The sequence below is a fragment of the Pomacea canaliculata genome, linkage group LG11 (genome assembly GCF_003073045.1).
Source record: "Pomacea canaliculata isolate SZHN2017 linkage group LG11, ASM307304v1, whole genome shotgun sequence".
Taxonomy (NCBI): domain Eukaryota; kingdom Metazoa; phylum Mollusca; class Gastropoda; order Architaenioglossa; family Ampullariidae; genus Pomacea; species Pomacea canaliculata.
This window is the reverse complement of record NC_037600.1, coordinates 310,148-328,698: the sequence shown is the minus strand read 5'-3', so window position 1 is coordinate 328,698 and position 18,551 is coordinate 310,148. Positions and strand designations below refer to the sequence as shown.

General features: G+C 38.3%; 1 protein-coding gene across 1 annotated transcript in view; it reads left to right on the top strand.

Moving 5' to 3' along the window:
* The window catches only part of LOC112574655, a 53,911-nt gene extending 35,443 nt beyond the window's left edge, over window positions 1–18,468 (top strand). The window contains exons 15-29 of the mRNA XM_025255855.1: window positions 5,655–5,699; window positions 5,946–6,109; window positions 6,351–6,467; window positions 6,771–6,962; window positions 7,495–7,567; window positions 8,024–8,068; window positions 8,421–8,584; window positions 8,871–8,987; window positions 9,253–9,444; window positions 10,959–11,028; window positions 11,546–11,584; window positions 12,795–12,958; window positions 13,400–13,516; window positions 14,012–14,203; window positions 15,531–18,468. Of these exons, the coding sequence (XP_025111640.1) occupies window positions 5,655–5,699; window positions 5,946–6,109; window positions 6,351–6,467; window positions 6,771–6,962; window positions 7,495–7,567; window positions 8,024–8,068; window positions 8,421–8,584; window positions 8,871–8,987; window positions 9,253–9,444; window positions 10,959–11,028; window positions 11,546–11,584; window positions 12,795–12,958; window positions 13,400–13,516; window positions 14,012–14,203; window positions 15,531–15,602 (1,763 nt within the window). The 3' untranslated portion in view covers window positions 15,603–18,468. The remainder of the gene's footprint in view (window positions 1–5,654; window positions 5,700–5,945; window positions 6,110–6,350; window positions 6,468–6,770; window positions 6,963–7,494; window positions 7,568–8,023; window positions 8,069–8,420; window positions 8,585–8,870; window positions 8,988–9,252; window positions 9,445–10,958; window positions 11,029–11,545; window positions 11,585–12,794; window positions 12,959–13,399; window positions 13,517–14,011; window positions 14,204–15,530) is intronic.
* The last annotated feature ends 83 nt before the right edge of the window (window positions 18,469–18,551 follow it).

Here is an 18,551-nt window from a genome sequence, read left to right as displayed (position 1 = left end):
CTTTTGTTATCGATCTCTAAATATCTGGACTTAGTAATTAGTGTTTCCCTGAGGGTGTATAATTCATCTTTATGTGCCAGTGAAGATGTTTTACTTTTGCTAATGCTTCGGATGGTATGGATTACAACAGACTTATTGCAAAGTTTTGTTAATTGCTTTTAAAATTTTTGCAGTGAAATTAAGAAGTAAAGCAAACAGCGAGCAAGTGATTATATGGTAGAGAATGAACAGGTGTCAGCTGACAGCCTCAAGGAAAAGGCTAGGTACAGGCATTAACTGAAATGTCTGCATTGCTTCATTTGAGCATTCTTTGTTTGGCTAGGTAAGGTCTAGCTCAGAATTTACTTAAAAGTAAACTTTCCCAGTCCACTGCCTATACCTGAATGGCTTCTATTATTTTCTGAAAAAATATTGTGCATACAATCTTGGCAAAAAGCCTCTTTGCACAAGAAGCCTTTAAAGCTGCTGTTGGGTAAGATGTCTGGGTTTGTTTTCACTAAAATACTTGATGGCCGAGTTTGCCAGGGGCAGGTTATTGAGAGAATGTCAACTACAATGCTTCAAAAAGCTTTTGGCTTCCTTGCTGTAAATGCTTATATTTGTGAGCGTATGAACTACTGGCTGCTTACCACCTGAGTCGATCTCTTAAGCCTGCTTGCTTTGCTCTCCTCTCAATGCCATGCATCAGATGGGAGAAATTCAGCAGATGTTTTTTTCTCCATTTCAGGCCTTCCTGTTTGGAATTCTATTCCCCTGTTTCTTCAAATTATATCCGACTCTGAAGTTTTCAAGCCCATCTCAAAACCCATTTCTTTATGAAATATCTTTTAAAATCAAGCAACTATTCTGCTCACCCCTCAGTTCTTCACCTGTGCACTTTGTTCATGATGCCATGGTGGCATCCATCTACTGCTGCTGGTTTGTTGTATGGTTGACTTTGGGTTTGGTTGTTGTCTTTTCTGTACAGTGCATTGAGCTTGGCTCCACGCAGGGAAGTGCGCTTTACAAATTCAATTATTATTATTTATTATGCCTGTAGGAATCAGCTGTGCTTGCATTAGCATGTTTGAGCTTGTGTGTGTACGGTAATTTGCACACACAGCTAGGTTAACTAGAGCAAAGAGAGAGTACGTGAAACTTGTGTATGTGCTTGTCTGTCTCCCCTCTGTAGGCTGCCATACTGCAGGCAAAGTTTCAACATTTACTAGCTTTGTGGGTTAGGACAATCACTATGATGAATATCATAACAAATATATATAAATTTATAACTTATAATGCTGTAAAGTATTTAGCAGCTATAGGTGATTAAGAAGTTAATATAAAGTATGTGAATTGCATCACCATCAAGATATTCAGTTCTAATTTACTAAGCATTAAGGTTTTCATGTGTAGCCTGTAGGAAATTCCAGACATATAATTTCCCTTTTGGATGGTACAAGTGAAACTGCAGGTAGAAATGAATTTATTACAGTGTGAAATGGTACAAGGTGGACAAGACTGAAGTGAGCCTGATTCACCAACCGCGGATTAATTATTCCACAGATTACTTTTTATTGCATGCTTCTAGAGACACACAGGGAGCTTTAAAAGCCTTGGCTATTAAAGGCATGAGAGCAATAGATCAAGTGGCATGCTTTAAGGTATGTCTGCATGCTGCATGCCAAGTTGCATGAGTTGCATTTGTTGCTTTGCAGGTGACTATAGCGGCCTGATGGCTGATGCTACAGGTGAGGAGAATACAGAGTAGAGGAGGATGAGAAAGACGCAAGCAACAGCAGAGTTATCAGGGGCAGGCAACTCTCTTTACCAGTCTGTGAATGTGAGAACATTCCTTCTCAGACTTCATCTCTTGTAGATCACTTGAATTCCTGCTGTAGGAGTTCTTCATTTTCTTGACTTGCATGTTCATATACTTTATAAATGTTTTGCAGATGCTTGACTGAGGGACCTCTTATGCTTACCGTTTTTTAAAGTTCAATTAAGCTGGCTTAAAATGCTACAAAAATTGATTTCTTAGGAATTGTAACTTTTGGAATAGTTAGCTCAGCACATTCATATAGCAAATAATTCTGTAAGCAAGTCCAGTGTTTTAGTTTGCGAAGCCCTTTCAAATAAAACACGTACCATAGAAAAGATCTTCAACCAATCAAGCAAGCAAGTTATATTACCTGATCAAAGCATGATTATTAATCATTCAAAATCAGTTGTTGTTAAATCCCTCAGGAATTTTGTGCATGTAGGTTATTACTGTGGACATATATAATTGCCATGGGTTCATCATGTAAAAAATTTTACCATGAGGTTATGTGTAGCGTGGTGAGCATTTATCAGTAGCAGGAAATTTAAATGTTTAAATGTTAAATGATAGCATTTGACATGACAAGCTTGTATTTAGTGTGACTGGCATGCAGTGATGTGCCACAGTTTATATTGTTATCAGCATGCACACAGTGGTATTGGCTTTTCAGGCTATGACAGTATCATGCATACCTATAAAAGGTAAAAGTGAAAGGTTAACCCCTAACTTTTTCTAGGTCATTGGGATGGGAATGATCATTAAAAAACCTCACTTTCCTTGTGGTCAACTTTTTGTAGGGGCAGTTCCAATCTCCTGTCTCTGACGCTTTACTTTATATCTTCTCCCAACTCTCAGTAGAGTCAGGTATGCATTTCCAACAGCTGGGTCAACTGGGGGAAGCTTAATTAATTCCTATATGTAAATATCAAACCGGTGTGCCTCCAGATTAAAATGACAATACTGTAATCACACAGTTATCCGTTTCCCCCAAGCCTATACATTGCTTGACAGACTAACTTCTAGTGTGTGAGGTTTCAGTGCGCTGTGAAAAGACAAAGAGTGGACTACTTGTGTACTTGTGGTGGCTGAAGTGCTCTCGCTTGTTAAAAGATTTCATAAGAACAATTTTCAATAAAAGAAGACAAACACAGAAAAAAATTTCCTCTTATACTGTATCATAATGTAGGCCTTCATATGTTCAATATGATTGTTAGGGTGTCACACTGCAAGTCATTTTTCAGATTAAATTGATTTCTTTCTTAAATTTTTGTCTCCAAAAGAAGGAGATCGACTTGTGTATTCACACCCAACTTTCAAAATGACATATTTTTTCTCTCCTTTTCACTGAATTCCCAGCTGTTGCTTAATAAATTTATTTGGTCCAATATATAGAAGCAACTCTGGATGTCAAATCAACATTTATTTAAATATTTCTGTGGGTCTTGATACTTCTGTTTCTCATATTCTGTTCTGATCTTTTTGTTGAGTTTGGCTGTCTGCAGCTTGTGCAAAGCAAATCATTAACCCAGTCTGACATGATATGAATGCATTTTTTTCAATACACTGGACATTCTTCTAACTAAAAGGATGAGCTAACAGATCAGCTTATTTCATGCGATCAGCAGCTTGAGTTGCTTGTGAGAATCATGTTGGGACACATTTGTAAAAATTAAAAGTATTTTACTTTTAATTACTGTTTGACAAGTGAATTTTTAAAGAGTTTATTCTTTTTTATAGAAATGACATCCTTCTGTTATTACTTTCAGTTTGTTCTCAAGAATAAAAATCTGATAATTTCTGTGGCTGAATAGCAGAAATTCTTCCAATAGGCACACTGGCATGTAGGTGTTTCTGTTAATTAATGTTTGTGTTAATTGTGTTGTACTGACTGTATGAGATAACACACTTCACTTAAAAAATCTTTCTCATGCAGGGTTAATATTAGTTGAATTCACTGTGATAGACACTAGTGTTTGTATATGCTTTTATATAAATGACCTTTTACAAACTTTTTATTACTTTCATCAAGAATGTTTGCATCTGTGATAAATATTTTCTTTTCAAAATAAAATATTTGTAGACAGTTAAATACACTGATTTTTAAAGTCATTCCTGTTTTAGGTTTGAAATGTCACTGGTAAATAAATTCTTTGCACTCAATTCTGCTATTGTCATACCTGTTTGTCTTTAGCAAGACTGCATGCTGTATATATCTTTATGTTTATAAACTTTTCGTGGTAATATTGACCAAAGGAGTACAATAGTCAGATCAAATGATATTTTTAAAACATTTCACTCTTTTAAAATCTGAATATCACATTGAACTAAATATAACATGAAATCTTGTTAGAATAGTTGTACATTATAATTCTATCTGCGTATGCTACAACTCACTCTTACCACCCTACTTGTTCTCTTGTTTCTATGCACAGCCTAGAGCTGTTTGAAGCAATTCTCCTCAGTCTTCACTTGTTTTACTGTCAGTCATGAACCAATGCAACCATTTTTTCTTTAGGTCAAAGGCTGACATTTTAGGTATTTAAAGTCTCTACAACAGGGCTCCTACAAATTCTCCCACTCTTGTCTATTTTGGACCATATCTTACTTAAGCTACCCCAGTCAAGGAGAAATGACATATGTAACTATTATAACTAATTATAATTATAATACAGAGCACACCTGTGTTCATCTTAATTACCATTATAACTAATTAATCTTGTTCTTGTTATTTGGTTCCTCTTTGTGTTTTCTGTATTTGATTTTATTCTTCATTTAGTACGGTTGTTTATTCTTTTATAGTTCATTTGTTATTTGTTTTTCTATCCCTCATCTGCTGTCCATGACCCGTTCTTGTTCTTAAGTGTTAAGAGCATACTCCTTAGGACTGTGAGTGTGCACTTTACAAATTTTGCATCTATTATTATTAATTGTTATAATTATAATACAGCACACACATGTGTTCATCATGTCTGTTCTCTTCCCTGACAAGGGAGTCAGTATCATGAGCTGGGCCTGCAGTCAATGACCAGGTGTTGTTGAGGTACACAACTGTCCTGTCAACTTTGTCTTCAAGTTTTTATCTGCATCTTTGAAGCATCCCAATAATGTGGGAAAATATGTTGCCTTGTAACTGTTAAATATGGAAAACTAATGTAAGCTAAGAACAAACTGTTTGCTGGAAATCAACAGTTGTTGAATTCTGACCATTTAGTAACTTGCTGTCATCAAGCAGTAGTAGAACTTCAAAATCCTTGTCAAGGTTTTCTCAGAAATAGTCTTTTGTTTACAAGGAATGCTATTATAACTGCTCCATTTACTCAGGTTTTTTAGTTAGGTCTAAAATTATTTTCATTATTAAACGTTTGTCTGTACATGAATACATCATCACTAATAATTTTGTTCTGTAGGTATGCATATTTTGTAATATATATATATCTGCATATGGGTGTGTGTGCATGCACATGTGCATCTATAAACATGTCCTTATACCAACACCTTGCCTATACTTGATGCCTGCGTATACTCATTCATAAATACAAATTTACAGCAAAGAGTCGATGCTAGGCTAGACGTTAGGACCCTCTCCCTTGAAGCACAAATTTCTGCTGATTTCAGTTCAGTTGGTGGGAACAATGAGAAGCATTGTATCAACCAGTGAATTTGAAGAGTCTTTTACATAATCTATCAGCAATTTGTGTGCTTTTTTTGAAGAGAGCCCGAAATTAGGAGGAGTGAGTATTGTGTCAGCAGCAAAATTGCCTTCCTTGATGCACCCGATTGTAAAATGTAATTGTAAACATGCAAGGAAACCTTGAGTGTTTGAACAAGGGCTGCATATTTACTCCTGATTTTACAGCTGACAAGGCTGTTCTTCAAGATGCCAAGGTTGTCTTTGTTATCGGTGAGTACTTTTTTGTGGATAAATGGGAGAAATTAAGAGAATGAGCATTCTAAATGGTCATCATCAAGTGAAAATACTTGAGAAGAAGTTAAAGATTAATGACATCTATGTGTATCTATGTGTTTTTCTATGTGTATTTCTTTTAAGCATTACCAGAACAGTGTTTTGCATGATTCATATGCTGTAGAATACTGGCTTAAACCAGCAACTAAAGACTTGATAATGTATGAGATGCCTACGATGCAGGTGGACCTGGCAGTGGCAAGGGCACACAATGTGAGAAAATTGTGCAGAAATATGGCTTTACACACCTGTCTTCAGGTGACCTCTTGAGGGCAGAGGTTGCCTCAGGGTCAGAACGAGGGAAGAAACTCACAGCCATCATGGAAAAAGGAGAGCTAGTGCCACTGGTGAGTAAAGCTGGTGTCTGCTGGTCTAAATGAATTCTACCACATCATTGAAATAAGAGTTGGAAAATCAGTGCTAGGCGAGGCACTTTTTTTTAAAAATGCTGTTAAATCATCATCTTCATTAATGTCATCATAGTTGTCATCGTTTGTCTGATTTGTCTTTTTCTAATTCTGCTGTTGTTTCACCCCCCTGCTAACAATCCTTTTTTGTTCTCTCCTTATCACTGATAGTATGTTTCAGGATACTGTTCTGGAACTGCTGAAGGAGGCCATGCTTGCCAAGGCAGCTACAAGCAAAGGATTCTTGATCGATGGCTACCCACGTGAACTTGAACAAGGAATCCGCTTTGAGAAAGAGGTATATACTTAGACATTGCCCAATTCACTTCAGCCACATGAATGACACTTCAAAGGCAATATGAAACTTGTTAAAAGTGTCATGTTAAGTACAGAAAAAGTGCCTTGAAAATGAATGGTGATTAGTTTATTATTTACACCAGTCCATAATTAGCACAAAGTAAACTTTCTGGTAGGTCAGGTCTGCTAAAAGCATTTTTAAAAATTATATCACACAGTTGGCACTCCAGAAATAAACGAACATTAACAGATCATCTTTAAACTTTGCAAGAGCTGACAACATGCACTGGGCTTTACCTGACAGGTTGCTCCAGCAAAGTTTGTTCTCTGCTTTGATGTGTCGGATGAAACAATGACCCAGCGTCTGCTAGGTCGCGCTCAGACCAGCGGTCGAGTGGATGATAATGAGGAGACCATCAAGAAAAGGCTTGAGACATTCCACAAAGTGACTCAGCCCGTCATTGACCGTTATGAGCAAGAGAATAAAGTGCGAAAGGTGAGAATGTGTAGTTGTGTCAATCAGTCACTGTTACAACCAAGAGAATAAAGAGTGAAAGGTATCTGTAGTTCAATCATGAGCATGAGTGTGCAGGTGAAGAAGGTCTGTCACCTACTGTCTGGCCTCTATAAGAAAATGAGCAACTTTCAGATGGGAAGATTGAGCTGCTGCAATCTGTAACATGCCAAGTACACAGGGTGAAGTGTCAGGGGCATCAGATATGTTCAGCATACTCACACTTTTATCAAGCAAGGATTTCAATTATTGTAACAGGTTGACCTACCACTATCTACTGAGCTCGCAATGAAATGTGCTTTCACACACCGATCAGTCCCAGACAACACTGCCCGGCCACTCACTTCGCTCTCTTCCTGCTTTCTCCCTCCGTCACGGAGCTGTCACCCGACCCCCCCATTGCCAGCCTTCACCCTCCTTGTGTGCGTGTATGTGCGTGCTGTCTTCCATCCTACTATATTATTAAATACCATCTGTTTGAATCAGAGCAAAGATCAGTCACATCTGTTTTCAGATCAAAGCTGAAGGAGACGTGGATGAAGTGTTTGCAGAAGTTGTCAAAGTCTTTGATGAAGAGTTCAAGACAGGTATCACTGTCTTATATTCCTTCTCTTTCTTTGTCAGATTACTTTTTTTGACTTAGGATGAGTTCTCATCTTTTGAACTTGTGGGCACTTTTCTGTGCAAATGGCACAGATTTTCACTGTGTTCATTGCTTACTTTATTTTTGTCAGATTATTTCTTTATAAAAGACTTTCCTGTTTTATATAGATATATATGTAATGTAAAGTGCATAGAACTACTGTACTTGTCAAGTAACGTGGATGATGCATTTTATAAATCATCTGTTACTTTTATTAGAAAGGACCTAGAATGCATTTGTATCTTTTTTGAACATGGTACTTTTTTGTGCCAAATGAAGTTCTGGTTATACAAGTAGATACAATTGCATTGCATATAGTACGCATGTATAACTAGAATAGTATAAATTAGAAATGTTACATTTCATATAAAGAAAAGCCTGTCATTTTTTTTCTCTACAGATGCTAGGGAAGCTCTGAAAAATGTGAAAGTGATATTTGTCATTGGTAAGTAATAGTGAGTTTTATTTCAATCTTTATCAAAAATAGGTAGTTGTTTCTTACTTGATATAGAATTACCTAGTATTAATATGTATTTACCAGCCTTTGACATGTGGAGTGGGGTGTCTACATGTAGAGTCGTCTACATGTAAAGGGTCTGCATGTCACGTACATATACACACATACATTTGTATGTACTCAAGCACAGATGCATGCTCACCCAACCATGTCTGTCAGCTTTTAGAAACATTTCTTTGTTATTAGTCTGTAGGTGGCTATATCAGCTTAGTCACCAAACTTTTCCCATCATCTGCTGTCTCTGCGTCTGTCCCAACTTCACCACTTGCTTCCTTTGCAGGTGGACCTGGAAGTGGTAAGGGCACACAGTGTGCTCTAATTGTTGAGAAATTTGGCTACACCCATCTGTCCTCTGGTGACCTCTTGAGGGCAGAGGTTGCTTCAGGCTCAGAACGTGGAAAAGCCTTAAATGAAGTCATGCAGCGAGGTGAACTTGTGTCTTTGGTAAGTAGAAGGTGACGTCTGAAATGACATGCTTACATGCGCGGTGATGTACGTAATCATGTGGTGAGCAACAAACTTCAGTCTTTGCTTAGCGACATGCGTAAGTGACATTCTTGTGTCAGTTGTGTGTAATGGTCTAATGTGTAGTTGGTTATTGACATCATGGCAAGGATTTGTGGGTCACTGTGACCTTAGCGAGTACATTTGTCTCATGTGTTTGTCCCATTGCATTGGTTGCTGTGATTCACTGGCATGCATTGCTGAGACAAAATGCTGTAAATGCTAGGACACAGTACTGGAGCTGCTGAAGGAAGCAATGGTTGCCAAGGCAGCCACAAGCAAAGGCTTCCTCATTGACGGCTACCCACGGGAACTGGAGCAGGGCACACGATTTGAGCAAGAGGTTTGTCAGGATTTTTACAGTCCATGAAAAAGGACATATATGATTCAAACAGACAAAAACAGCAAAGGCAGAATGTTTATAGAATTGACTCAAAAGAATGTGACACAGGCGAAAAAGACAATTGACTGTATAAGAATGATGATTGTGAATGCAGTGATGATGTTGAGGGAGATGGTGATATTTTAATCTATACATGTGATAGTGATGATAGTAAACTGACTTAGCTGATCCCAAGGGCTAAATCTTTCATCTCATTTCCCTCAAGGTGGCTGAGGCACAATTCGCCCTTTATTTTGAGGTGTCAGATGAAACAATGACAAAACGACTTCTGGGTCGAGCAGAGACAAGTGGCCGGGTTGATGACAATGAAGAGACAATCAAAAAAAGGCTAGAGACATTCCATGAGGTCACTAAGCCGGTCATCAACTACTACAAGAAGTTGGATAAACTCAAGACAGTAAGTGAGCAGTGCTTGACAATCACAGCATATTCAGTATATTAATAATAATGTGCACATGCAGCATCACAACCAAGATAGGGCACACTCTCTGTGCAGACCAATAATGATAAATGAAAGATAACAGCAGTGGACAGTGAGGTACGGTAGAACGTAAAGCAGTGTATGAAGGTATGAAAGGATGTAGATACTATAAACAGTGTCAGATGAGTCGTTACATGATGGTTTACACGACAGACAGTGTTGCCAGGGAGTTAAGAATAGTAGTTCAGGGATAGTACTTAGATATAGTGAGCATATATGTTTTCACAGAGTGTGTGAATGTAACAGGGTAAGTGCAGTGCTCCTCCCCCAATCTCTCCACAACAACAAAACACAACACTTTCGTGGGATCTGGATCGTTTTACTCCAACGCCAGTCGATGGTGCTGGCTCTGGCGAAACTCTACACAACACACTAGCGCTCTCGGTGGAATGTCCTCCCACCTCTCCGCTGTCTCCTCACGAACTGACCACTCGCCTCTTCACCCGACCTTCACGCTCCACTCTCCACAAACACCCGCGCACCTTCATCCTGTCGCTGGTTGACCCCCTCCCGCTCTCCCTCTGTCACGGGGTCCTCACCCGGCCAGTGCCTACCCCCCATCGCCAGCCTGTACCTCCCTGTGTGTGTGTATGTGCGTGCTATGCTCCATCCTACTTACATACGGTGTCCCACACTACCATATGAATGTAGCCTTGTAGTTCGAGTGGCAGATGTAAGGATCGAGGAAGAGAGTTCCAGTGCTTAGCAACACAGAGGGAGGACGTCCGTTGTCATGTGTCTGTCTTTGTGGGGGGAGGGGGGAGGGCAGAATGCGAGAGTCTGATTAGCCAAGGTTTCAGGCAGGAGTGTGGACAGACAAGATTTCAGTAAAGTAGGCCTTCAAACAATCCATAGCATAGAGTTGAGAGCTTGTAGTGATGTAGTCTATGATTCTACCTTTAACTGGTAGTCAATGAAGAGAGTGAAGAAGTGGTGTGACATGTTTACGTTTGTGAGTCCACAGTTGAATAAACTCAAGACAGTAAGTGAGCGGTGTTTAACAGTCCCAAATATTCAGTTGTATTTGAACCAAAGATTGATCTCTGCAAATTGAGTTTCATCTCGATCAGAACATGGTGTGCTCAAAAATAGAAAGCTGTACACACCCACAGTGTTCTGGTTAATTAACAGGTACGTGATCTGCAGGTGTAGTTCTCAAGGCTTTGCTAGGAGACTGGTGTTCCTATGGTGTGTATGTCTGTACATTAAAAGCTTCAGCTTTTCTGGAGTGTAAAGGGTTAGTTTTCCTTGAACTGGATAGTAATCTCTTTCTCCATATACATGTAAGTCTTGATATGTACACCTATATATATCGCTAGTCTTTGTTGTGTATCGCGCATTATGTTTATGTCATGGGCTTCATTGTCTTTGGTTCTCTGCATACACTGAATACGTATTACATTGACTTGAGTCTATAAATATGTGTGTAGATCTCTGCAGAGGCAGGCCCTGATGAGGTATTTGCTGAGGTACAACCTCTATTTCAAGAGCTTGAAGCAGGTTTGTTCTAATGTTGAGTTTGAGTTTTTTGTATCCGAGCATTTCTATCCATTTGCACATCATGTTAATGTTACATTAAAATTTACACACACACACATGCGTGTATACACAAAACATATTAGGATGGATTTGAATTATTTTCTTTGAGATTTAATAGTTAAAGAAAAAGACGATGATGATGATGATGATGATGATGATGATGATGATGATGATGATGATGATGATGATTAAGACTTTTTAGTAAAGACAACATTTCAGTATTAACTGCATTCTCTCTCCCCTTAATTCATACCCCAGTTATTCCTGTGCCATCTGCACAGCTTCACAACCTCATCTCCACACACAGCATAACATGCACAGCCACATATCGTCATACAGTATAAGCTTGTCTACATAATAGTTTATAACATGGGCAATAAAATGGGTAAATCTTTAAAGTATAGACAGATTAGCATATGTCTGTGGATTTACTTGTTGTGACATTTTAAAACATGTTTTCTCTTTTTTTATTGTTCAGGTGGCAAGCTGAAAGATGCCAAAGTCATTTTTGTTGTTGGTGAGTAGTCAGCTATTTTTCGGAGACAGAGAGAGCAATATTTGATGTGTGACTTTCTTAGGCGGTCAGTGACTGGAGGGTATTTCTCCCTATGGTAATTTAGATGCCAGTGTGAGAACAGTAATCTCTGGTTTTGGTGGGGATGCACAGCTCCTAGGGGCAGAGGGAACAAAGAAGATAAATAATCAAGGGGCTGGGAAAAAGATTGGTGGGTAGACAGGGTAGCCAGATATTACAGGAGTAGATACTGCTAGGATTTTACAATACTACAGGAGCAGACATTTCTAGGATTGTACGATACTACAGGAGTAGATATTACAAGGGATGCTAGGTAAATGATACTACAAAGTCTGCTGAAAGACTGACAGACTGTGCTAAACTAAGCTAGACTGAGTTAGATTACCAGGACCCTAGAGTTGCTTAGTCATAAGTAGGAATAAGTTGGAAGGCACAAAGGGAAATATCCTATTTTTTCTATTATAATTAAATATTTATGTAAAAATCCAGTTTGTGTGTTTGTGTGTGTATACATGTGCATGCATGCATTTGTGTGTGTGGCTGGGTGAGTGGGTGGGGAAGGAGAAAGATCTCATTACAATATGAAAATGTTCATCCAGAAATCCTATTTATAAGAATGTTAAGCTCTGTCATTTCTAAGGGTAAGATAAAGATGGATGTTAAGTGGATTCTTGGTTTATCAGTCACAATTATGTTGTAGCTAGAAAATCCTTAGATTTTTAAGTAATGTTAGTTAAATTTTTGACAACCATAGCGATACATGAGGGAAAAATTGTGACACCTGCTGAAATCAAAATAAATACAGAGGTCTCACAGCAACCTGTGCTCACATTATGAGAGAGACTGCAATATAAAGATCTGACACCAGTGCTTTCAGTGATTACTGTTGATATTTGTGAAGTACCACAAGCTGCACAGATGTAGAAGTGACTGAAACCTACTACCAAAACAAGCTAACAAAACTGAACAGCAGTAAATATTGACATCAGAACATTTTCTTCTTCCAACTTGCTTGATGTCTAATGTGTATGCATGCTACAATCCTTGGACAATACTCTGAACATCTTTCCAGAAAATCTATGACGATACTGGTTAGATGATAGCATGTTTAATTCCTCACAGCAAGGCATTTGAAATATTCAGGCATATCGCCGCATATGATCAGTGACCTCATGATATCTGCTGTCTGAAGGTGGCCCAGGAAGTGGGAAGGGCACTCAGTGTGCAAACATTGTCAAACAGTATGGCTTCTGCCATCTTTCCTCTGGTGATCTTCTCAGGGATGAGGTCAAGGCTGGGTCGGAGAGAGGCAAGCGGCTGAATGCCATTATGGAGAAGGGAGAACTAGTGCCTCTGGTGAGTGGCTGAAGCAGCGGCTGATGGATGGCAGTGTAGGTGATAAATAAAAGTCTGTGACAGATGGTCTAGGACTAGGTGATAGCTAACAATCAATGAGAGAAAGTGTAGATAATAGATAACAATCAGGTGTTTGAGAGAGATGGAGAAGGAGAGCAAGTGTGTTTTGAATGTTAATGTAACTTTCTCAAAAATTTCTTCACCTCATTCCTTGTTATGTAGTCCTTGTTATTAATCACTCAAGTTGCAAAATAGAAAAGTGTGTAGTCTGTATCTTTTAATATTCCTGCATAGGTTTGTGGAGGAGTGTTTTTGCAATGGATTACTCGCTGAAAAGTGATGTAAGTTCTTGCCGTTTGAAGGCTTTGAAAGGTCTCTGACTGACACTGTGATTAGCTGACATTGACACTGTGACCAGCACATGTTTGTGACATATTCTAGGATGAGGTGCTTGGGCTTCTGAGAGATGCCATGGTGAAGGAGAGTAGCAAGACAAAATGCTTCCTCATCGATGGATATCCTCGTGAGCTAGAACAGGGCAAACGATTTGAAAGTGAGGTGGGTGACCGTGGGTTCTTGTTAATTCTTATCATGAAAGCATCTTGTGTTGTAATTTCTACCGTAATCTTATGATAGTCTTACATGTTCTTATTAACAAAACATCTTTTCCTCACCTTTGAGACCAGCACTTTTTTAGAACAGATTTAAAGAGTTTTTTTAATGTATTCAAGGTAGAGGTATTGATTATGCTTGTATATTATGTGCATGTGCAATTGTGTGTACAAATATTGGTCAGAAAATTTATTTAGTCATATTCTTAAACTCATTACAGATAGCTCTTATTTTTCTTAATCATTGATCCTTTATGAACTCATTTATACTTTTTAGGCTGAGATGTGGAAACAGTTTCTTTTTCTTAATATTTTATTTTCTACATGAATTTTAGACCAATCCTCATATTTTGTGTATCTTGTGTATACATGGATGTATGGATGCATATAGAAAGCTAATGCATACTTGTTCAAGTTTAAATAAATGAGCCGTTGTTCAAAGGTGGCCCCATGTACAGCTGTGCTGTACTTTGAAGTGTCAGATGAGACCATGAACCAGCGACTGTTAGAGCGAGGCAAGAGTAGCGGTCGTGTGGATGACAACGAGGAAACAATCAAGAAACGACTGACTACTTTCCACAACCAGACCACCCCTGTCATTGATTACTATGACAAGCAAAATAAAGTGTGCAAGGTACGGCTTGATGAGTATTTGTTTCAAGTGCTAATATCAACACTATTGGGCACCTGATGTCAGTCATGGGGCATAGCTCATGTAGTAGAGTTATAGACCATCTAGGAAACTTCCCCTGGCATACTTCATCAGTTATAGACTATAGAATAATAACAGGATTTATAAATCACGTTTTCCCATGTGGAGGCTTGACAAGAGACATGGCAGTAGGAGATGAGACTAGATGACACAGATGGACATCAGACATCACAACCAGGCAGAACATACATACTCTCACATGTATAGTAAACATACAAACACTCATAGTTAATATGAAGGAACATAGAGGTAGGAGTTTGGGAAGATAATGCAGTCAGGATAGACCGATTGCAGGTTAGGTTTAAAGGACAGAGAAAGAGATAGGTTTAAGCCAAGACCAAAAAGCAAGCATGGAGTCCCTACTGTGCTGAGAGACAGTAGGAGAGCATTCTAAATACTCAGGCCCATAAAATGAGAATGTATGATAGCACCTGACAGGCACAACAACAAGACAATGTTTCTCCTATAACCATACCACCAACAGCTTCAGACAACTCTCTGCTCCAGTTTCTGATGGGTTTATTTGATCTTTGAATTCATGATCAGTTACTTTGATTTTTGTTAACTCAGTCCTCCTCCACAGGTGCACCTAGCAATAATCATCTGGTATAGGTCCCTGGATCAAATGTGACCCGCCACCACAGAATGAGTCTTAAGTTGGAAATTTGAGATTTTGCAAATTTTATGTTTAAAATGACAGGTGTTGACCTTTCTTTTGACACTTTTCCTAAAGGAGAGTGGGTTATTCAAGTGTGCAAGTCCGATGGCACAAGGTTGACCTTAATCCCCTCTCTGGGCCACCGCTACAAAACTGCTCTGTGCGACTTAAGACTCATTTCATGGTGGCAAGCTGTAAAGTCTATGTTTTCAGTTGGTATTAAACTTGAATTTGTTAATAATATGAACAATTTCCCTTGATAAATTCGTTGGTGACATGCAGAGCTGATGAGTTCAGCTTGGCTGTAACTGTGGCATGGTTAGTGAAATCCAAATCTCTCTTTTCATTTTACCTTCTGAGATGTCGGGTACACATCGCTGGTAAGTGGTAAAAGCAGTCTGCCTGAGCAAGGCTGAAACCACTGAGCCTCAAAACAAAGTTTGAAACAAAATACACTAACTGCTCAACTATAAGCCTTGGTAATGCATTATTGAAACATGGTGTCCCAATAATAAATCCAACTTCTCTGTTTTCAGATTATAATGATGAATTCAAGGAATTCTTAATCGTACAATTAATTTCCTTTTGCAGATCAAAGCAGAAGATTCAATTGATGCTGTCTTTGTAGAGGTGAAGAAATTTATGGACAGCAAGGCATGGTGATAGAGAGGGTTCTGTCACTGCTACGACTTCGTTCTTTGCCTGATCTTGTTCCCTGGGTACCCTCATGTCTGGTCTTTCTAAAATGCTACATACTGTTTTGTTGCCACGGCAACCAAGCTTCAAGGGCAAGGCTTTGATTGGTGGTCTTGTGACTTGTGAATGTTAATTTTAAAGGCAGGGCGTCTTTCTGTATTGTGATGGTAGAAAAGCAGACGTCAGTTCCTATTCCTAGCTGATGCAGCTGCTAAAAGAATATTTTGTTTTTCTGAAGCAGGTTTCAGGTTCCTCAAGCAAAGGAACCCTTTTGTATGGAGTAAAAATAAAACTTCTCGGAAAATGTGTGGGAGTTTTGATAGGTAGTTGATGGTCCCTCATCTTTGTATAAATCAAATTTGGAGCAATATACACTGTGAAGATTTATTTATAGTCTTGATCATATTTATAAATCTTTACACATGTTTATCTAAAATCTGTTTCCCCATCAGCAAAATAACTTCAGGGTTGTAGTAGTGTTACACCCTCACTCCTACTTGATGAAGTGATGAAGCAGGTTATTTACTATTTCTTGAAAGAAATGTAGAGCTACTTCAATATCAGTAAATTTCAACTTAAATACAAAGGATTTGATAATAAAGCTTTAATTTTTTAAAGACATAATTAAAAAGGGTGCATAGTGTGCCAAAGAAGTGTCTTAGGCAGTGTAGGCATAGAACATGGCAATTGTAGAGAGTGTGAACTGAGAAGACTTTTCTTTGAAGCCTTTGAAAGTAAACAAATTAAATATTGCTATGGTGATCCTTGATTTGAAGACAAAGGATAGAAAGTCTTAAAAATGTATTACCTTGACCTCTTTTATATATTTTATTTAACAAGTCGCCTTGTAGAAATAATATTATATATTTTCTAGACATGGTAAAACTGTCTTGAAAGCAAAGTGACAGGATGCACAAAAGATTTAAACAGAAGAAAATTGATCTGCAATTAATATGTTTTATATCTTATTCATTTTCACATTCTTGTCTTATCTCTGTGTGATATTTTTTTCATGTTCCAGTTCTGACTGGTTTTATTATCTGGTTTTGCCACCACACTAGTACTGTGTAGTTTTATGAAGACGTTGATATGTCTAGAAAAAGATTTCTTTTGAGAATTCTTATAATAGTCCTAGCTATATTGCTTACGGTCTATATCTGGTTTGAAGATTTAGTCACAAGCTCCAGGAAATTTTCTTTCATACCCAGCAAACAAAAGATTGAAATAGTTTAGTTGGACTTGAGCATCAGGCAATGGCAATTTGTGACAAGATGTGCAGACTGTCAGCTAAAATTCTTATGAAATATAAGCAGTTTGGTTAACTGCTATACGACTTAGTATCCAGCTGGTGTGTGTGCATCCGACCCAAGGTTTTTGATATGATTCTTAACATTTGCAATGCATACAGTTAGTCTAAACAGAAGGAAAACCTTACTCTCAAGACTAATCCTTACCCGAATGTTTGTGGAATGTAATTGTTCTAAAGTTTGATAAAGCATCTTATTTTTTCAAGAAATGAGCTTCCTTCATTAAAAAAAAGATTTTATTTTTATGTCTTTCATGTAAAGTTTTCTTGCTGTTAAATTATTTTCTGTGATGAATGATGTGATTAGGAGGCAGCTCTCTAAAGGCTGCCTTGCATCAGGAAATGCTCAAATCTTCTTTTAGCTCAGGTTAGCTTTGTGTGCAAAGCATTGGCTGTTTTTACTGAGGGATTTGGGGGAAGTAAAAATGATGCAAAAAAATGAATTTGCTTATGCCATTATGTATACATTTGTTTCCTTGTGCCATTATGTAAATATATTTTATTGCATCATTGATGGTTAGCCAAAATTATTTGTTGGCACAGTAAGGGCCCTCTTCAAGAGGTATGAGTGACCGTCTAAAATTATAGCTGACTTTTTAAAATCTAGATAGTCTGCAACTGTGGACAGGTCACTTGTTAGAAGACCATTTCTTCATCCCATGCCTGACTTTTCTTATTTTCTCTCACATCAACCAAGTCATAGAAAGGCTTTGTGCGAGCATACCTTCCTTTTCTTTTTCTCTTGCTTCCAGAGGTTGGTAGCCACAAGGTGGTTCATGCTGCTGAAAATTTTGTGCTCATCTTCAGGTTGATCCCCTAAACTCTAACATCCTAAGAGCCAAAAGATTTAGGGTTTGTTTCCTACATCTCGACATTGTGATGCTGTTTATTTCTAATAAGTGCTGTATATGTGTGCTTGATCTGAGAGTAAATGACTGTCTTCCATGATGTTTCACTGAGAGATACAGTATAGTCCTGCACCCTGCTGACCTGTTGACCACAGGTACATGCAGCTTTTGAACTCTAGCAGAGAGACATTATGTGAAGCTGTAGAACATCAGACTATGAACATCTTGGTAGATTTTTTTTTCTGTTGCCGGCACCATCACAGTCTAATAGATTCCATCCTAATTGTAGGCTAGAGAGGTGAAGACTGAACACTTTTGTTACTCTGGCAAGTGTGAGGACAGCTGACATTATCTGCCTTAGAAAAAGAGAGCACAGCAAAAGGGAGTGCAGAACGCCATGCAAGCACATACCATACCTATGCTGATATAATTCATCAAATATGTGATAGGCTTATGTCTGTGAGACAGATTTCACTGCACAGCTGCATCTAGGACATGCTGTCTGAACCAGCTCGGCAAAACACTTGTAACCAATTTTAAGTTGTCTGTGATAATCCTGACCTTCTGTTGGAATGTTTGCACTCGTGCCCTAGAATACTTATTTTCTGCTTTTGCCTGTTTGTATTTTCTATGCCCATCACAGTGTAATAGCATGGGAATAAAGACTATCACGAAAATATTGTTGGCTATTTTCTTGACAAATCAGATTACACTGCATCTGCTGATTGGATGGACGATGTGTGAATATGTGCAACTGTTTTG